Source organism: Triticum aestivum, chromosome 2D (assembly GCF_018294505.1).
Source record: "Triticum aestivum cultivar Chinese Spring chromosome 2D, IWGSC CS RefSeq v2.1, whole genome shotgun sequence".
Classification (NCBI taxonomy): Eukaryota; Viridiplantae; Streptophyta; class Magnoliopsida; order Poales; family Poaceae; genus Triticum; species Triticum aestivum.
Window position 1 is genome coordinate 637,647,746 of NC_057799.1, and position 17,967 is coordinate 637,665,712.

Genomic DNA, 17,967 nt, shown 5'->3' on the forward strand with positions numbered 1-17,967 from the left:
AGGGGGCAATCTATCCATCAAATGAAAATAATAAGATTATGGGACTCGTAATGCGCAAACTTCTCAAGCATAGCCTTACGACACGACTACACTGTAAAATTGGTTTGGTGGAAGCGTTCCTACTCCTCCGTAGAGGAGCCGCGTGTATTTATTGATTGAGGGCAGGAATAACCCATGCCGTGGTTTACAAGTCTCTACCGATCGCTATGATACGGCAGAATAAGAGATAGGAGGTTACAAGGGAGAGGAAGAGATAAGTAGTTAAGATTACAATGAGATATATCTCTAAGTCTAACACCCTCCCTTAATCTGAACTACCTATCCTAGATTAAGATTGTTCTTGAATGCTTCAAATGGCTTGCATGGTAGAGCTTTGGTGAATCCATCAGCTACTTGATCTTTGGAAGGAATAAAGCGTATCTCCAACTTCTTCTCTGCAACTCTTTCTTGTACAAAGTGAAAGTCTATCTTAATGTGCTTGGTTCTGGCATGAAAGACATGATTGGCACTTAAATAAGTAGCACCCAAATTATCACACCATAGACATGAAGTACGATGTTGCTTTACACCCAATTCCTCAAGCAAAGATTCAAGCCAAATAATTTCTGAAGTAGCATTTGCCAATGATTTGTACTCAGCTTCAGTACTTGACCTTGACACTGTTGCTTGTTTCCTGGCACTCCATGAAATAAGGTTAGAACCAAAGAAAACAGCAAAACCTCCTGTGGATTTTCTATCATCACTGCAGCCTGCCCAATCTGCATCAGAGAAAGCACTAACAAGTGTAGAATTGGAACATTTGAAATATAGTCCCAAGCCTACAGTATGCTTAATATACCGTATGATTCTTTTGACAGTTGTCCAATGGGCAGAAGTAGGAGCATGCAGGTATTGACATACTTTGTTAACAGAAAATGAGATATTTGGTCGTGTCAAGGTTAAGTATTACAAGGCTCCAACAGCACTTCTGTATCTAGTGCTTTCCTTCTCATTAAGTGGCTCCCCTTCATAAGCCGACAACTATTCTGATGAGGATAATGGTGTGGGTGAAAGCTTGCAATCCTTCATTCCCATCCGAGCCAAGAGTTCAGTAGCATATTTTTCCTGTTTCAACACTATAACATCCTGAACCTTCTTAACTTCAATGCCTAAGAAGAAACTCAAATCACCAAGATAATTTAAGGCAAATTCTGAGCTTAGATCATGTAAGAGAGCATCAGTAGCATTCTGAGAAGAACTTGCAACTATAATATCATCAACATAAATGAGCACAAATATAACAGTATTTGCCTTATTGTATATGAAGAGAGATGTGTCAGCTTTTGATGCAATGAAGCCAAGATATTTCAACTGAATACTTAACCTGGAGTACCATGCTCTAGGTGCTTGTTTCAAACCTTAAATACCCTTGTCAAGCTTGCATACATAATGTGGTTTTTGCTTGTTTTCATAACCTGGTGGTTGCCTCATGTAGACCTCCTCTTCCAGAACACCATGCCAAAACGCGTTCTGTACATCTAGCTGTCTTAAGCTCCATCCCCTAGACACAGCAATTGAAGGAAATGTGCCCTAGAGGCATTAATAAAGTTATTATTTATTTCCTTATTTCATGATAAATGTTTATTATTCATGCTAGAATTGTATTAACCGGAAACTTAGTACATGTGTGAATACATAGACAAACAAAGTGTCACTAGTATGCCTCTACTTGACTAGCTCGTTGAATCAAAGATGGTTAAGTTTCCTAGCCATAGACATGAGTTATCATTTGATTAACGGGATCGCATCATTAGAGAATGATGTGATTGACTTGACCCATTCCGTTAGCTTAGCACTTGATCGTTTAGTATGTTGCTATTGCTTCCTTCATGACTTATACATGTTCCTATGACTATGAGATTATGCAACTCCCGTTTACCGGAGAAACACTTTATGTGCTACCAAACGTCACAACGTAACTGGGTGATTATAAAGGTGATCTACAGGTGTCTCTGAAGGTACTTGTTGGGTTGGCGTATTTCGAGATTAGGATTTGTCACTCCGATTGTCGGAGAGGTATCTCTGGGCCCACTCGGTAATGCACATCACTATAAGCCTTGCAAGCATTGTAACTAATGAGTTAGTTGCGGGATGATGTATTACGGAATGAGTAAAGAGACTTGCCAGTAACGAGATTGAACTAGGCATTGAGATACCGACGATCGAATCTCGGGCAAGTAACATACCGATGACAAAGGGAACAACGTATGTTGTTATGCGGTTTGACCGATAAAGATCTTCGTAGAATATGTGGGAGCCAATATGAGCATCCAGGTTCCGCTATTGGTTATTGACCGGAGACGTGTCTCGGTCATGTCTACATAGTTCTCGAACCCGTAGGGTCCGCACGCTTAACGTTCGGTGACGATTTGTATTATGAGTTATGTGATTTGATGTACCTAAGGTAGCTCGGATTCCCGGATGAGATCGGGGACATGACGAGGAGTCTCGAAATGGTCGAGACATAAAGATCGATATATTGGACGACTATATTCGGAAATCGGAAAGGTTCCGAGTGATTCAGGTATTTTTCGGAGTACCGGAGAGTTATGGGAATTCGTATTGGGCCTTAATGGGCCATACGGGAAAGGAGAGAAAGGCCTCAAAAGGTGGCCGCACCCCTCCCCATGGTCTGGTCCGAATTGGACTAGGGAAGCAGGGCGCCCCCTTCCTTCCTTCTCCTTTTCCCTTCCCTTTTTCCTATTCCATGTGGGAGGAGGAATCCTACTAGGACTAGGGAGTCCTAGTAGGACTCCACACTTCTGGTGCGCCCTAGGGGCTGGCCGGCCTCCCCTCCTCCATCCTTTATATATGGGGGCAGGGGGCACCTCTAGACACAACAATTGATCTCTTGATCTCTTAGCCGTGTGCGGTGCCCCCCTCCACCATATTCCACCTCAGTCATATCGTAGCGGTGCTTAGGCGAAGCCCTGCGTCGGTAGCAACATCATCACCATCATCACGCCGCCGTGTTGACGGAACTCTCCCGTGAAGCTCTGCTGGATCGGAGTTCGCGGGACGTCATCGAGCTGAACGTGTGCTGAACTCGGAGGTGCCGTATGTTCGGTACTTGGATCGGTCGGATCGTGAAGACGTACGGCTACATCAACCGCGTTGTGCTAACGCTTCCGCTTTCGGTCTACAAGGGTACGTGGACACACTCTCCCCACTCGTTGCTATGCATCGCCATGATCCTGTGTGTGCGTAGGAATTTTTTTGAAATTACCACGTTCTCCAACAGTGGCATCCGAGCCAGGTTTTATGCGTAGATGTTATATGCACGAGTAGAACACAAGTGAGTTGTGGGCGATACAAGTCATACTGCTTACCAGCATGTCATACTTTGGTTCGGCGGTATTGTTGGATGAAGCGGCCCGGACCGACATTACGCGTACGCTTACGCGAGACTGGTTCTACCGATGTGCTTTGCACACAGGTGGCTGGCGGATGTCAGTTTCTCCAACTTTAGTTGAACCAAGTGTGGCTACGCCCGGTCCTTGAGAAGGTTAAAACAACACTAACTTGACGAACTATCGTTGTGGTTTTGATGCGTAGGTAAGAATGGTTCTTGCTCAGCCCGTAGCAGCCACGTAAAACTTGCAACAACAAAGTAGAGGACGTCTAACTTGTTTTTGCAGGGCATGTTGTGATGTGATATGGTCAAGACATGATGCTATATTTTATTGTATGAGATGATCATGTTTTGTAACCAAGTTATCGGCAACTGGCAGGAGCCATATGGTTGTCGCTTTATTGTATGCAATGCAATCGCCCTGTAATTGCTTTACTTTATCACTAAGCGGTAGCGATAGTCGTAGAAGCAATAGTTGGCGAGACGACAACGATGCTACGATGGAGATCAAGGTGTCGCGCCGGTGACGATGGTGATCGTGACGGTGCTTCGGAGATGGAGATCACAAGCACAAGATGATGATGGCCATATCATATCACTTATATTGATTGCATGTGATGTTTATCTTTTATGCATCTTATTTTGCTTAGATCGACGGTAGCATTATAAGATGATCTCTCATTAAATTTCAAGGTATAAGTGTTCTCCCTGAGTATGCACCGTTGCGAAAGTTCTTCTGGTGAGACACCACGTGATGATCGGGTGTGATAGGCTCTACGTTCAAATACAACGGGTGCAAGATAGTTTTGCACACGTGGAATACTCAGGTTAAACTTGACAAGCCTAACATATGCAGATATGGCCTCGGAACACTAAGACCGAAGGGTCGAACGTGAATCATATAGTAGATATGATCAACATAGTGATGTTCACCATTGAAAACTACTCCATCTCACGTGATGATCGGACATGGTTTACTTGATTTGAATCACGTGATCACTTAGATGATTAGAGAGATGTCTATCTAAGTGGGAGTTCTTAAGTAATATGATTAATTGAACTTAAATTTATCATGAACTTAGTCCTGAAAGTATTAGCATATCTATGTTGTAGATCAATAGCTCGCGTTTAGCTCCCCTATTTTATTTTTGATATGTTCCTAGAGAAAACTAAGTTGAAAGATGTTAGTAGCAATGATGCGGATTGGATCCGTGATTTGAGGATTATCCTCATTGCTGCACAGAAGAATTATATCCTTGATGCACCGCTAGGTGACAGACCTATTGCAGGAGCAGATGCAGACATTATGAACATTTGGCTAGCTCAATATGATGACTACTTGATAGTATAGTGCACCATGCTTAACGGCTTAGAATCGGGACTTCAAAGACGTTTTGAACGTCATGGACCATATGAGATGTTCCAGGAGTTGAAGTTAATATTTCAAGCAAATACCCGAGTTGAGAGATATGAAGTCTCCAACAAGTTCTACAGCTAAAAGATGGAGGAGAATTGCTCAACTAGTGAGCATGTGCTCAGATTGTCTGGGTACTACAATCGCTTGAATCAAGTGGGAGTTAATCTTCCAGATAAGATAGTGATTGATAGAGTTCTCTAGTCACCATCACCAAGTTAATAGAACTTCGTGATGAACTATAGTATGCAAGGGATGACGAAAACGATTCCCGAGCTCTTCGTGATGCTGAAATCGACGAAGGTAGAAATCAAGAAAGAGCATCAAAGTTTTGATGATTGACAAGACCACCAGTTTCAAGAAAAGGGCAAAGGGAAAGAAAGGGAACTTCATGTAGAATGGCAAGCAAGTTGTCACTCCCAAAGAAGCCCAAAGCTGGACCAAATCCTGAAACTGAGTGCTTCTACTGCAAAGGAAATGGTCACTGGAAGCGGAAATGCCCTGAATATTTGGTGGATAAGAAGGATGGCAAAGTGAACAAGGGTATATTTGATATACAGGTTATTGATGTGTACCTTACTAGTGTTTATAGTAGCCCCTGGGTATTTGATACTTGTTCCGTTGCTAAAAATTAGTAACTCGAAACAGGAGTTACAGAATAAACAGAGACTAGTTGAGGGTGAAGTGACGATGAGTGTTGAAAGTGGTTTCAAGATTGATATGATCATCATCGCACACTCCCTATACTTTCGGGATTAGTGTTAAACCTAAATAAATGTTATTTGGCGTTTGCGTTGAGCATGAATATGATTTGATCATGTTTATTGCAATACGGTTATTCATTTAAAGTTAGAGAATAATTGTTGTTCTGTTTACATGAATAAAACCTTCGATGGTCATACACCCAATGAAAACAGTTTGTTGGATCTCGATCGTAGTGATGCACAAATTCATAATAATAATGCCAAAAGATGCAAAGTTGATAATGATAGTGCAACTTATTTGCGGCACAGCCGTTTGGGTCATATCGGTGTAAAGCGCATGAAGAAACTCCATAAAGATGGACTTTTAGAATCACTTGGTTATGAATCATTTGATGCTTGCAAACCGTGCCTTTTGAGCAAGATGACTAAAACCCCGTTCTCCGGAACAATGGAACGAGCTGCTGACTTGTTGGAAATAATACATACCGATGTATGCGACCCAATGAGTGTTGGTGCTCGTGGCGGGTATCGTTATTTTCTGACCTTCACAGATGATTTGAGCAGATATGAGTATATCTACTTAATGAAGCACAAGTTTAAACATTTGAAAAGCTCAAAGAATTTCAGAGTGAAGTGGAGAATCATCGTAACAAGAAAATAAAGTTTCTACAATCTGATCGTAGAGGAGAATATTTGAATTACGAGTTTGGCCTTCATTTAAAACAATGTGGAATAGTTTCACAGCTCACGCCACATGGAACACCACAACGTAATGGTGTGTTCGAACGTTGTAACCGCACTTTATTGGATATGGTGCGATCTATGATGTATCTTACCGATTTATCACCATCATTTTGGGGTTATGCATTAAAGACAGCTGCATTCACTTTAAATAGGGCACCATCAAAATCCGTTGAGACGATGCCTTATGAACTGTGGTTTGGCAAGAAACCAAAGTTGTCGTTTCTTAAAATTTGGGGCTGCGATGCTTATGTGAAAAAGTTTCAACCTGATAAGCTCGAACCTAAATCGGAGAAGTGCGTCTTCATAGAATACCCAAAGGAAACTGTTGGGTACACCTTCTATCATAGATCCGAAGGCAAGGTCTTCGTTGCTAAGATGGATCCTTTCTAGAGAAGGAGTTTCTCTCGAAAGAAGTGAGTGGGAGGAAAGTAGAGCTTGAAATTGTACCTTCTCCCGAATTGGAAAGTAGTTTATCACAGAAATCAGTTCTAGTGATTCCTACACCAATTAGAGAGGAAGCTAATGATGATGATCATGAAGCTTCAGATCAAGTTACTACCGAACTTTGTAGATCTTCCAGATTAAGATCCGCACCAGAGTGGTACGGTAATCCTATTCTGAAGTCATTTTACTATACCATGATGAACCTACGAACAATTAGGAAGCGATGATGAGCCCAGATTCCGTGAAATGGCTTGAAGGCCATGAAATCTGAGATGGGATCCATATATGAGAACAAAGTGTGGACTTTGGTGGACTTGCCCGATGATCGGCAAGCCATAGAAAATAAATGGATCTACACGAGGAAGATGAACGCTGATAGTAGTATTACTATCTACAAAGCTCGAATTGTCGGAAAAAAAATTCGACAAGTTCAATGTGTTGAATACGATGAGATTTTCTCACTCGTATCGATGCTTAAGTCTATCCGAATTATGTTAGCAATTGCCACATTTTATGAAATCTGGCAAATGGATGTCAAAACTGCATTCCTTAATGGATTTATTAAAGAAGAGTTGTATATGATGCAACCAGAAGGTTTTGTCAATCCTAAAGGTGCTAACAAAGTGTGCAAGCTCCAGTGATCCATCTATGGACTGGTGCAAGCATCTCGGAGTTGGAATATACGCTTTGATGAGTTGATCAAAGCATATGATTTTATACAGACTTTTGGAGAAGCCTGTATTTACAAGAAAGTGAGTGGGAGCTCTGTAGCATTTCTAAGGTTTTTTCAACGAGTACATACGTTGATAAGATTTTGAAGTAGTTCAAAATGGAACAGTCAAAGAAGGAGTTCTTGCCTGTGTTGCAAGGTGTGAAGTTGAGTAAGACTCAAAACCCGACCATGGCAGAAAATAGAAAAGGAATGAAAAGTCATTCCCTATGCCTCAGTCATAGGTTCTATAAAGTATGCTATGTTGTGTACTAGACCTATTGTATACCTTGCTCTGAGTTTGGCAAGGGAGTACAATTTTTGATCTAGAAGTAGATCACTGGACAGCGGTCAAGAATATCCTTAGTAAGGGCTAAGGAAATATTTCTCGGTTATAAAGGTGATAAAGAGTTCGTCGTAAAGAGTTACGTCGATGCAAGCTTTTACACCAATCCAGATGACTCTAAGTCTCAATCTGGATACATATTGAAAGTGGGAGCAATTAGCTAGAGTAACTCCGTGTAGAGCATTGTAGACATAGAATATTTTGCAAAATACATACGGCTCTGAATGTGACAGACCCGTTGACTAAACTTCTCTAACGAGCAAAACATGATCACACCTTAGTACTCTTTGGGTGTTAATCACATATTAATGTGAACTAGATTATTGACTCTAGTAAACCCTTTGGGTGTTGGTCACATGACGATGTGAACTATGGGTGTTAATCACATGCAGATGTGAATATTAGTGTTAAATCACATGATGATGTGAATTAGATTATTGACTCTAGTGCAAGTGGGAGACTGAAGGAAATATGCCCTAGAGGCAATAATAAAGTTATTATTTATTTACTTATTTCATGATAAATGTTTATTATTCATGCTAGAATTGTATTAACCGGAAACTTTGTACATGTGTGAATACATAGACAAACAAAGTGTCACTAGTATGCCTCTACTTGACTAGCTCGTTGAATCAAAGATGGTTAAGTTTCCTAGCCATAGACATGAGTTGTCATTTGATAAACGGGATCACATCATTAGAGAATGATGTGATTGACTTGACCCATTCCGTTAGCTTAGCACTTGATCGTTTAGTATGTTGCTATTGCTTCCTTCATGACTTATACATGTTCCTGTGACTATGAGATTATGCAACTCCCGTTTACCGGAGGAACACTTTGTGTGCTACCAAACGTCACAACGTAACTGGGTGATTATAAAGGTGCTCTACAGGTGTCTCCGAAGGTACATGTTGGGTTGGCGTATTTCAAGATTAGGATTTGTCACTCCGATTGTCGGAGAGGTATCTCTGGGCCCACTCGGTAGTGCACATCACTATAAGCCTTGCAAGCATTGTAACTAATGAGTTAGTTGCGGGATGATGTATTACGAAACGAGTAAAGAGACTTGCCAGTAACGAGATTGAACTAGGTATTGAGATACCGACGATCGAATCTCGGGCAAGTAACAAACCGATGACAAAGGGAACAACGTATGTTGTTATGCGGTTTGACCGATAAAGATCTTCGTAGAATATGTGGGAGCCAATATGAGCATCCAGGTTCCGCTATTGGTTATTGACCGGAGACATGTCTCGGTCATGTCTACATAGTTCTCGAACCCGTAGGGTCCGCACGCTTAACGTTCGGTGACGATTTGTATTATGAGTTATGTGATTTGATGTACCGAAGGTAGTTCAGAGTCCCGGATGAGATCGGGGACATGGCGAGGAGTCTCGAAATGGTCGAGACGTAAAGATCGATATATTGGACGACTATATTCGGACATCGAAAAGGTTCCGAGTGATTCGGGTATTTTTCAGAGTACCGGAGAGTTACGGGAATTCGTATTGGGCCTTAATGGGCCATACGGGAAAGGAGAGAAAGGCCTCAAAAGGTGGCCGCACCCCTCCCCATGGTCTGGTCCGAATTGGACTAGGGAAGCGGGGCGCCCCCTTCCTTCCTTCTCCTTTTCCCTTCCCTTTTTCCTATTCCATGTGGGAGGAGGAATCCTACTAGGACTAGGGAGTCCTAGTAGGACTCCACGCTTCTGGTGCGCCCTAGGGGCTGGCCGGCCTCCCCTCCTCCATCCTTTATATATGGGGGCAGGGGCACCTCTAGACACAACAATTGATCTCTTGATCTCTTAGCCGTGTGCGGTGCCCCCCTCCACCATATTCCACCTCGGTCTAATCGTAGTGGTGCTTAGGCGAAGCCCTGCGTTGGTAGCAACATCATCACCGTCATCACGCCGTCGTGTTGACGGAACTCTCCCGTGAAGCTCTGCTGGATCGGAGTTCGCGGGACGTCATCGACCTGAACGTGTGCTGAACTCGGAGGTGACGTACGTTCGGTACTTGGATCGGTCGGATCGTGAAGACGTACGACTACATCAACCGCGTTGTGCTAACGCTTCCGCTTTCGGTCTACGAGGGTACGTGGACACACTCTCCCCACTCGTTGCTATGCATCACCATGATCCTGTGTGTGCGTAGGAAATTTTTTGACATTACCATGTTCCCCAACAGCAATAGCTAGCACAAGTCTTATGGTTGCTGCTTTTACCACAGGACTAAATGTATCCTCATAATCAATACCATAATGCTTCTTAAAACCTTTAGCAACAAGACGTGCTTTATACCTGTCAATGGAGCCATCTGCCTTTTTCTTGATCCTATACACCCACTTACAATAAATGATGTTTTTACCTTTTTGATTTGGTACCAAATGTCATGTCTTGTTTCTCATCAGGGCTGTATACTCCTCATCCACAGCCTTTTTCCACTTTTGATCTCCAAGTGCATCATCTAGTTTTGTTGGCTCTCCTGAAATGCACAACATGCCATACGGTATAGTGCCATCAGTTCTTACTTTCGGGTTTTTAATACCTTTTTGTAGCCGAGTTGTGACTCTGGGTGTGGCTGGTTGTTGTTGTACATGCGGGCGCACATAATCGCTGGTTGCAGACGATCCCGAAGAAGAAACAGGTGTTGCCGCACCGGATCCGGGGGTCACAGATGTGGCCTGTCCGTCAGCACCCACACCATCAGTTGCCGCAGCTGATCCTGCACCGACCGCGCCAAGTGGGCCTGTTGGCCACATGTGCACGCCGCGCCTCGCAGCGGTCGGCTGCATGCGCGGGCTGCTCGAGGGAGATCCTCCGCGTGATGACGTGGCAGTCGCGGGGCGGCTCGCCCGCGCCTGGCTCTCCTGGCCGACCGGCTCGTGATCCGAAGAAGATGCCCGTGCCAGATCCGAGGAGGATTGACGCGCAGGGGTGGCATGCGCCGCCAAATCTTCCTCGAACGCCGCCAAATCTTCCCCAAACGTCGCGCCAGCTTCGTCTTCTTCTTCTACATGAAATATAGCTCCGTTTTGGACGAGATTTTGATCATTCTGATTGTTTTGAACTCCGTTTTCTTCAGGTACCTGCACACATGGGAGACAAGAACTGGTTCCAGCAGGGATATTATTGTCATGTTGGTTAGTGCAATTGTTTCCCCCGTGATCAAAAGATCGAAGTGTGGATGGAAGAAGAAGAAATTATTGACGGAGAAGGGCGCCGGCATTAGGATGGAGGGATTCAAAAGGGAAAACTGATTCATCAAACACAACGTCACGAGATATATAAACTCGGCCTGTGGGAACATCTAAACACTTGACGCCTTTATGCATAGGACTATAGCCCAAAAACACACATCTTTTTGAGCGAAACGCAAGTTTGCGTGTGTTGTATGGTCTTAGGTTCGGCCAACATGCACAACCAAAGATTCGTAGGGATTTGAAGTCTGGTTTTGTTTCATACAAACGTGTGATGGGACTGGTCGTTCATGACCACATTGAACGACAGCTTCCTCGGTACAGGGGGTCAGTCCCTGGCTGTGCTCCCAACCTGAACCGCAACAGGGAGAGAGGCCACGCCCTGCTCTATGCCGATTACTTTAGGAACACCTCGCTCTTCAAGCCGGATAAATCCCGTCGCCGTTTTCGTATGGCGAGGCATGTGTTCAATTGTATCCGAGAGGGAGTGGTTGCTCATGACGCATACTTCGAGTGCAAGACGGATGCCCTTGGCAAGCTTGGATTCTCCTCTTACCAGAAATGCACCGCGGCCATCCGCATGCTTGCCTATGGGATTCCAGGCGATCTGGTGGATGAGTATGTGCGTATGAGTGAGTCGACATGTTTGCTGTCACTGCACAACTTCTGCAAGGCCGTAGTGACAGTGTTTGGCCCTGAGTACTTGAGGCAGCCAAATGCCGCTGATACAGAGAGATTGTTGGCGACCAACACAGCTAGAGGCTTTCCAGGCATGCTTGGCAGCATAGAATGTATGCATTAGGAGTGGAAGAACTGTCCATTTGCTTTGCAGGGACAGTACAAGGGGCATGTTAAAGCATGCACTATCATATTAGAAATGGTGGCTTCGCAGGATATTTGGATATGGCATTCTTTTTTCGGCATGGCAGGTTCTCATAATGAAATAAACATGCCGCAACATTCTCCAGTCTTTGCAAGGCTTGTAGAAGGCCACTCCCCACCTGTCAACTTTGAGCTCAACGGCCACCAGTACAACAAGGGATACTACCTAACTGATGGTATATATCCTCAGTGGTCAAATTTTGTGAAGACAATCTCGAACCCCCAAGGTGAGAAGAGAAAGAGATTTGCCCAAATGCAAGAGAGTGCTAGAAAGGATGTGGAACGTGCTTTTGGTGTGCTTCAATCCTGATGGGGTATCGTTCGAAACCATGCATTGACATGGGATGAAGGGAAGCTTTGAGATGTGATGACTGCTTGTGTGATCATGTACAACATGATCGTCGAGGACGAGCGGGATAACAGGATGTTCGACCAAGGATTTAATTATCAAGGTGAAAATGTTGAACCCCTGCACCAAGAACCGGCCACGTTTGAACAGTTTGCCCAATTTCATCGTGAACTGCGTGATTGGCACACTCATTTGGATCTTCCAAATGACTTGGTTGAGCACGTGTGGACTCACATTGGCAACCAATAGATGTACTGCTTCTTATGTTCATTCAAGACAATTTCGATTTGGTTGTAAAACTATTTTATTAGAGACAATTTCGATTGGGTTGTAAAACTATTTTTATTTTCACACAATTAATATTTGGGCGTGCAAACTAGTTTTAAACATTGAAATATGAATATATGGGCATTTTTTGCCGTGGCGGACATGATGGGGCCAAAGAATGCGTCCGCGCGCTGGGCGCACGGCCACCGCATTCCAGGACAGGCCCGGACACGACCTCATTGCCCTACCCAAACGGACAGAATTCGGGCAAAATGAACATCCGTTTGGGGTCGTGTGCTGGAGTTGGCCTAAGTAACCACGGCCCAAAAAAGTACATAAAGCTACAACTTGGGTTGACCCGGGATGCCCATCGGGCTAGTGAGGCCACTGACTTTTCTTGAAATGGGTCGGCCCATGGCCTCCAAAGTGGCCTTGATGCCCACAGGGTCATGTCGTGGTCGGCCCACTCCCATCCTGAAAATTTTGGCATCACTACAGAACCTATATCAAGTTCATCGGACATTGACAACGAACTCACACACACGGCAACGTATATGCGATCAAAACCTTGCTCATTTATTTTCGATCGATCGATTTCTCACTCAGGGGCATGCAGGGGCTAATTAACTAAGGGATTAATCTGAGGCTAATGCTATGGAAAAAGATGAAATCCAAACTCGATCCGATGAGGGGCTAGCTAAGCTAGCTAGCTGCGATCAGCCGGCTTGGTGGTGAGTCCGAATCCGAAGGGGAAGAGCGGGTCGTAGAGCTTGTCGCCGTAGTTCATGGGCAGCTGGTCGACGGACCTGACCCACGTCCTGGGCAGCTTGCCGGAGAATCCGTGGTCCCCGAAGAGCACATCAGCGACGCCGTGGCCCTCGGTGCCCGGCAGCCAGGCAGCGACGAGCGCGTCAATGGTGTCCAGGTATGGCTCGACGACGAGCGGACGGCCCGAGACGAGGACGACGACGCACTTGACGAGCTCGCACACCTTCCTGATGACCTCCGGCCCCGGGCCCGGGATGGTGAGGTTCAGGTTGTCGCCGGCGGTGGCGGCGTAGGGGTGCTCGCCCACCACCACCACAGCGTAGTCGTACTCGTCCTCGTTCTTGGAGACGTTGCCCTTGTCCGGGTGCTCCGAGTAGTCGATGACCGTCTTCTTGTCCACGGCCGACTTGATGGCCTCAAGGATGGTGGTGCCTGCATCGTAACGTACTTATTAGTCAACAACTAACTAACATATACTCCTATAAGCATCAACACGTACTCCAAGCAGAAGGAGCGGTCGGTTGATGAGAGAGAGAAAGATGAGGACGCGATCGAGGTAATTAAGTAGGTACCATGGCCGGTGATGCCGTTGCCGGCCTGACCCTGCCAGGACTTGGTCCAGCCGCCGCACTGGAGGCCGAGGTCGTGGGCGTGGGTGCCGACGACGAGGATCTTCTTGGCCTTCTTGGAGAGCGGGAGGACGGGCTTGCCGTCTTTCCTGCCTTTGCCGTTCTTGAGCAGCACGAGGGACTTCCTGACGGCCTCCCTGGCGAGCTCCCGGTGCTCCTTGCTGCCGAGCTGGGCGGCGAGGCTGTGTTCGGGGAAGGGGTTCTCGAAGAGGCCCATGGCGAACTTGACCCTGAGGATGCGGGAGACGGCGTCGTTGATGCGGTCCATCTTGATAGCGCCGCGCATGACCTGGGCCTGGACGTCGGCGACGAACTCGGGGTAGTCGAATGGGATCATGACCATGTCGATGCCGGCGTGGATGGTCTCCTGGATGGAGTGGTAGTAGTGCTTGTGCGGCGGGGTGGTGATCTTGTCCACCGCCTGCCAGTCCGTGATCACAAAACCCTGCTCGTACGTGTCAAGTACCATGTGAGTGATGGACGAAGTGACAATGACAATGTAGTACTCCGTCCGTAATGAAATATAAGAGCGTTTAGATCACTACTTTCATGATCTAATTAATGTTTTTATATTTGTTTACAGAGGGAGCATGTGGGATGGCAAATTATACGTAGGACGTACCCTGAAGTGCATCTTTTCCTTGAGGATCTGGGTGATGAGGTACTTGTTCTCGTGCATCTTGACGCCGTTCCAGCTGGAGTAGGAGATCATGACGGAGGCGACGCCCTTGATGACGGCGTCGTAGTAGGGCGGCATGTGGATCCGCATCAGGTCGTGGAAGCTGAGCACGGTGTTGTTGCCGCTGATCCCGTGGTGCGTCCCGCCGTCGCCGACGAAATGCTTGGCGCAGGCGGCCACGTGCTTGGGCCCGCCCACGAAGGGGACGCCCCTGGGGTGCTTGGTGGAGACGTCGCCCTGCAGGCCGGGGATGACGGCCGACGTCATCAGCTGCACCAGCTTCGTGTCCTCGCTGAAGCTCTCGTAGCACCCGCCCCACCTCGGATCACGGCAAACCTGCATGCATGCCCCGTCCCAGCCGGATGCATGTGTTAATAACGGTCGACGACGACTTTTGACATATACTCCTATATGTATGTAGCCAAAAAATGATTGATATGAAGAGATTATTACGCACCGCGACGCATGGCGCGAAGGTGTAGGGGATGCCAGTGGCCCTGGCCTCGAGCGCCGTGGCGCGGCCGATGCGCTTGACCAGGTCGGGGTCCCTGGTGGCGCCAAGGCCGACGTTGTGGGGGAAGATGGTGGCGTTGTAGGCGTTGTTGTTGCCATGCACGGCGTCGATGCCGTAGATGATGGGGATGCCGAGGCGGGTGCTGAGCGCGGCCTTCTGCATCTTGGTGATCATCTCCTGCCACGTCGCTGCCGACGCCTTCTCCGACGGCGCGCTGCCGCCACCGCTCAGCACGCTCCCTGCATGCACATCCATCGATCCATCGATCAAACCCACATGCAATGCAGGGATGACACGCACACGCGATCGACCGATTGGCCTCGCCGGTGAAGGAAGGAAGGAAGAGAGCAAATTAAGGGAGGGAGTACGTACCGACGAAGTACTTCTCGATGACGGCGGAGGAGGCGTTGTGGCGCTCGATCTGCGTCATCTGCCCGATCTTCTCCTCGATCCTCATCCGGCCGAGGAGATCCTCCACGCGCGCCTGGATCGGCTGCTTGGGGTCTTTGTACCTGACATACGACGCCCCGGCGACCGACGCACCGGCCGCGGCAACCACGAGGAGGAGGAGGACCGCCGCCGCCGAGCAGCAGCCCGTCTGCATTGCCATTTCTGATCTCTAAGTCGAGCAAAGAAGTGGGTGTGATGAGAGTGTAGCAGTTGACATCATGCGGTTTAAATACAGAGGAGAGGAGATGAGAGGCAGCCCCAGGACTCAACTGAACTCCTACAATCTAGCTAGGCACTACCGAGAGGATGAAGGAGCCGGTACAGATCCTGGAGAACCGGTCATAAACATAACGTGTACAACGGTGAACGCTTCAACAGAGGAGTGATCAATTTACAGCAGGGGAGGTCGATGGACTGATTCCAGTGTCAACCTCTCGCTCGGCGTTGCAGTTGCAACTATAATCGAGCGAGAAAAGGCCGGGCGGCAAAGACATTTTTAGCGGCAACGTTACCCACCGGCAACACACGAGCCAATGCGGTGCTGCCACATGGTGAAGTATATCAAGACTTTTCGGAAAGGGCATTTTGGCTCTCGGGTGCAACTGCACCGTGAGGAACAGTAAAATCATTAAAAATAGTACTCATGTGCATGAAGCCGTGCCAAATTCCGTGGAGGATGGACATTTCGGTAGCTCTCGGCAAAAACAATAATTTTCAAACATGTGAGAAGCTTTTGAAAACTACGCTGTTTGGAGCTCATTTTGTCTTTTTTGTTGCGAGCTCCTCAAATGTCCTTTAGCCACGAAATTTTGCACGCACCTCGCGCACATAATCATCTTGCCTCCAAAAAAATTCAGATTTTTGGAATTTTTCTGCTATTTTTTGTTTTATTATTCATCAGGTGCAGATGAGCCCTAGCACTGAATTGAATATTGGTTCCGTTCCTAGCTTTAAGTGTTGATATTTATTTCTTTTGGGTCCCACCATAGACAGATATGAGCATCTGCAGACATACTCCTCAACCCTCCTCCCTACTATGTCGTGCTAGAAAACGTGACCCAGCTGGGCGCCTTAAACCGGGCCTATATGTATGGGCTAACCGGGACCCCTCATATCTTGACCAAACCTGGGGGCCAATATGGGGAGGTCTAGGCACGCCTAGGCATGTCTGTCACGCCGAATCCGGCCCACGCCGACCCATCTCGCCGTGCTAAGCACATGGCGCGAGTGGTAGCTGCAGCCCTCGCAGCCAAGGCCACTAAGGCGGAGTCGCACGCCGCTACAGTTGACCGGCACCCATTGGCGCCGCAACCAAGTGATGGAGCTATCTGGCTCAGATCACGAGTGGTTTATCGTGGACCTCACCTCAACCGGCAACGTCAAGGCCATAAGCTCCGACGAGAAAGAGTAGGACATGGGAGATGGTAGGGCCTCGTGTCCATCTGAGCCAGTCCATTTCCCATGTCATACTCTACCTCGTCGACAACTGGAGCTTCACTTCATGGGTCTCACGGCCACCTGACATGAACATAGACAGGAACAAGGACTTGAAGGCGAACGAGCGCGGGCGAAGATTTAGTTAGGTTTACGCTTGCATGTAATTATATGGATTTGGTGTTTTGCTAATGAGATACCCTGTTGTGGACAAGGAAATTTAAAGGTCAACCGATCACTGTCCGCAAACGCGCCCAGCCGCGTCCGTGGATGTTTAACGTGCCAGATTTGCTAAGTCCAGCTTTAGGTTCTCTAAAGGTAGCATGCATGGTTCATCTTTTTTGTGACTCAAGTACAGATTACGAGGAGTTCACTATCGCCTCTCTCACTATCAAACCCATCATTTTATCCCTAAAAAACGATCATTTTATTCCATCTTTGTAATTTTAGATCACTCGTATATATTAAACCATACATTAGTGTATGTTTTCTACATATTTCAACTCTTGACGCCAAGACCTTTAGAATAAGAACAATCTTGGACACAATTTTAGAAAGTTTAATTTTCAACGTTTCGATTCACGTATTCACTAAATATATTTAAGTGTGTGAAATAGATTATTTGTGTAGTTAGTTACATAAGTGAAATAATCGGTTTCATTCTTTTGAATTAATCATTTCCAAAAATATATATCAACTCTTTGAAAATAATCCATTTTCTCATATTTCACTCTCAGAACCCTAAACTTAAAAAATACTTCAAAAGAATAAAGTTTTTTTAAATGAATGGAGTCATAAAATGAGTGAAAGCAGGTTTTGGAAATGAGTGAAGTTATTTATTTAAATTCCATGAAATCAATGTTTTTGCAATCAATGAGTTTTTTTCTTTGAATTGACTTCAAAATGTTTTTTAAATGACTGAAAATAAATAGTGAAACCTCTTATTTGAAATAAGTGAATAAATGACTAAAACGAGTTCTTTAAAATGAATGAAACAAATTCTTTGAAACGATTGATGTATGTGTAATGAATGAGAGAAAACAGT

General features: G+C 46.0%; 1 protein-coding gene across 1 annotated transcript; it reads right to left on the reverse strand.

Annotated features, from left to right (window-relative positions):
- Positions 1-13,003: 13,003 nt before the first annotated feature.
- LOC123055212 (beta-glucosidase BoGH3B) lies at positions 13,004-15,696 on the reverse strand. Its single transcript, XM_044479199.1, has 5 exons — positions 15,411-15,696; positions 14,982-15,277; positions 14,468-14,860; positions 13,789-14,290; positions 13,004-13,648 (listed from the first exon to the last, which is right to left on the reverse strand). Exons 1-5 carry the CDS (start codon positions 15,646-15,648, stop codon positions 13,155-13,157), a joined length of 1,923 nt encoding a protein of 640 aa, XP_044335134.1. The 5' UTR covers positions 15,649-15,696; the 3' UTR covers positions 13,004-13,154.
- Between the last annotated feature and the right edge of the window lie 2,271 nt (positions 15,697-17,967).

Bases quoted from the DNA above. Each gene is read 5' to 3' on its own strand.
- LOC123055212 (XM_044479199.1), bottom strand. From the start codon at position 15,648: ATGGCAATGCAGACGGGCTGCTGCTCGGCGGCGGCGGTCCTCCTCCTC. The intron at 14,861-14,981 runs GTGCGTAATAAT...GCATGCATGCAG, and splicing joins CCTTCGCGCCATGCGTCGCG to GTTTGCCGTGATCCGAGGTG. The intron at 14,291-14,467 runs GTACGTCCTACG...ACGTACGAGCAG, and splicing joins AGGAAAAGATGCACTTCAGG to GGTTTTGTGATCACGGACTG.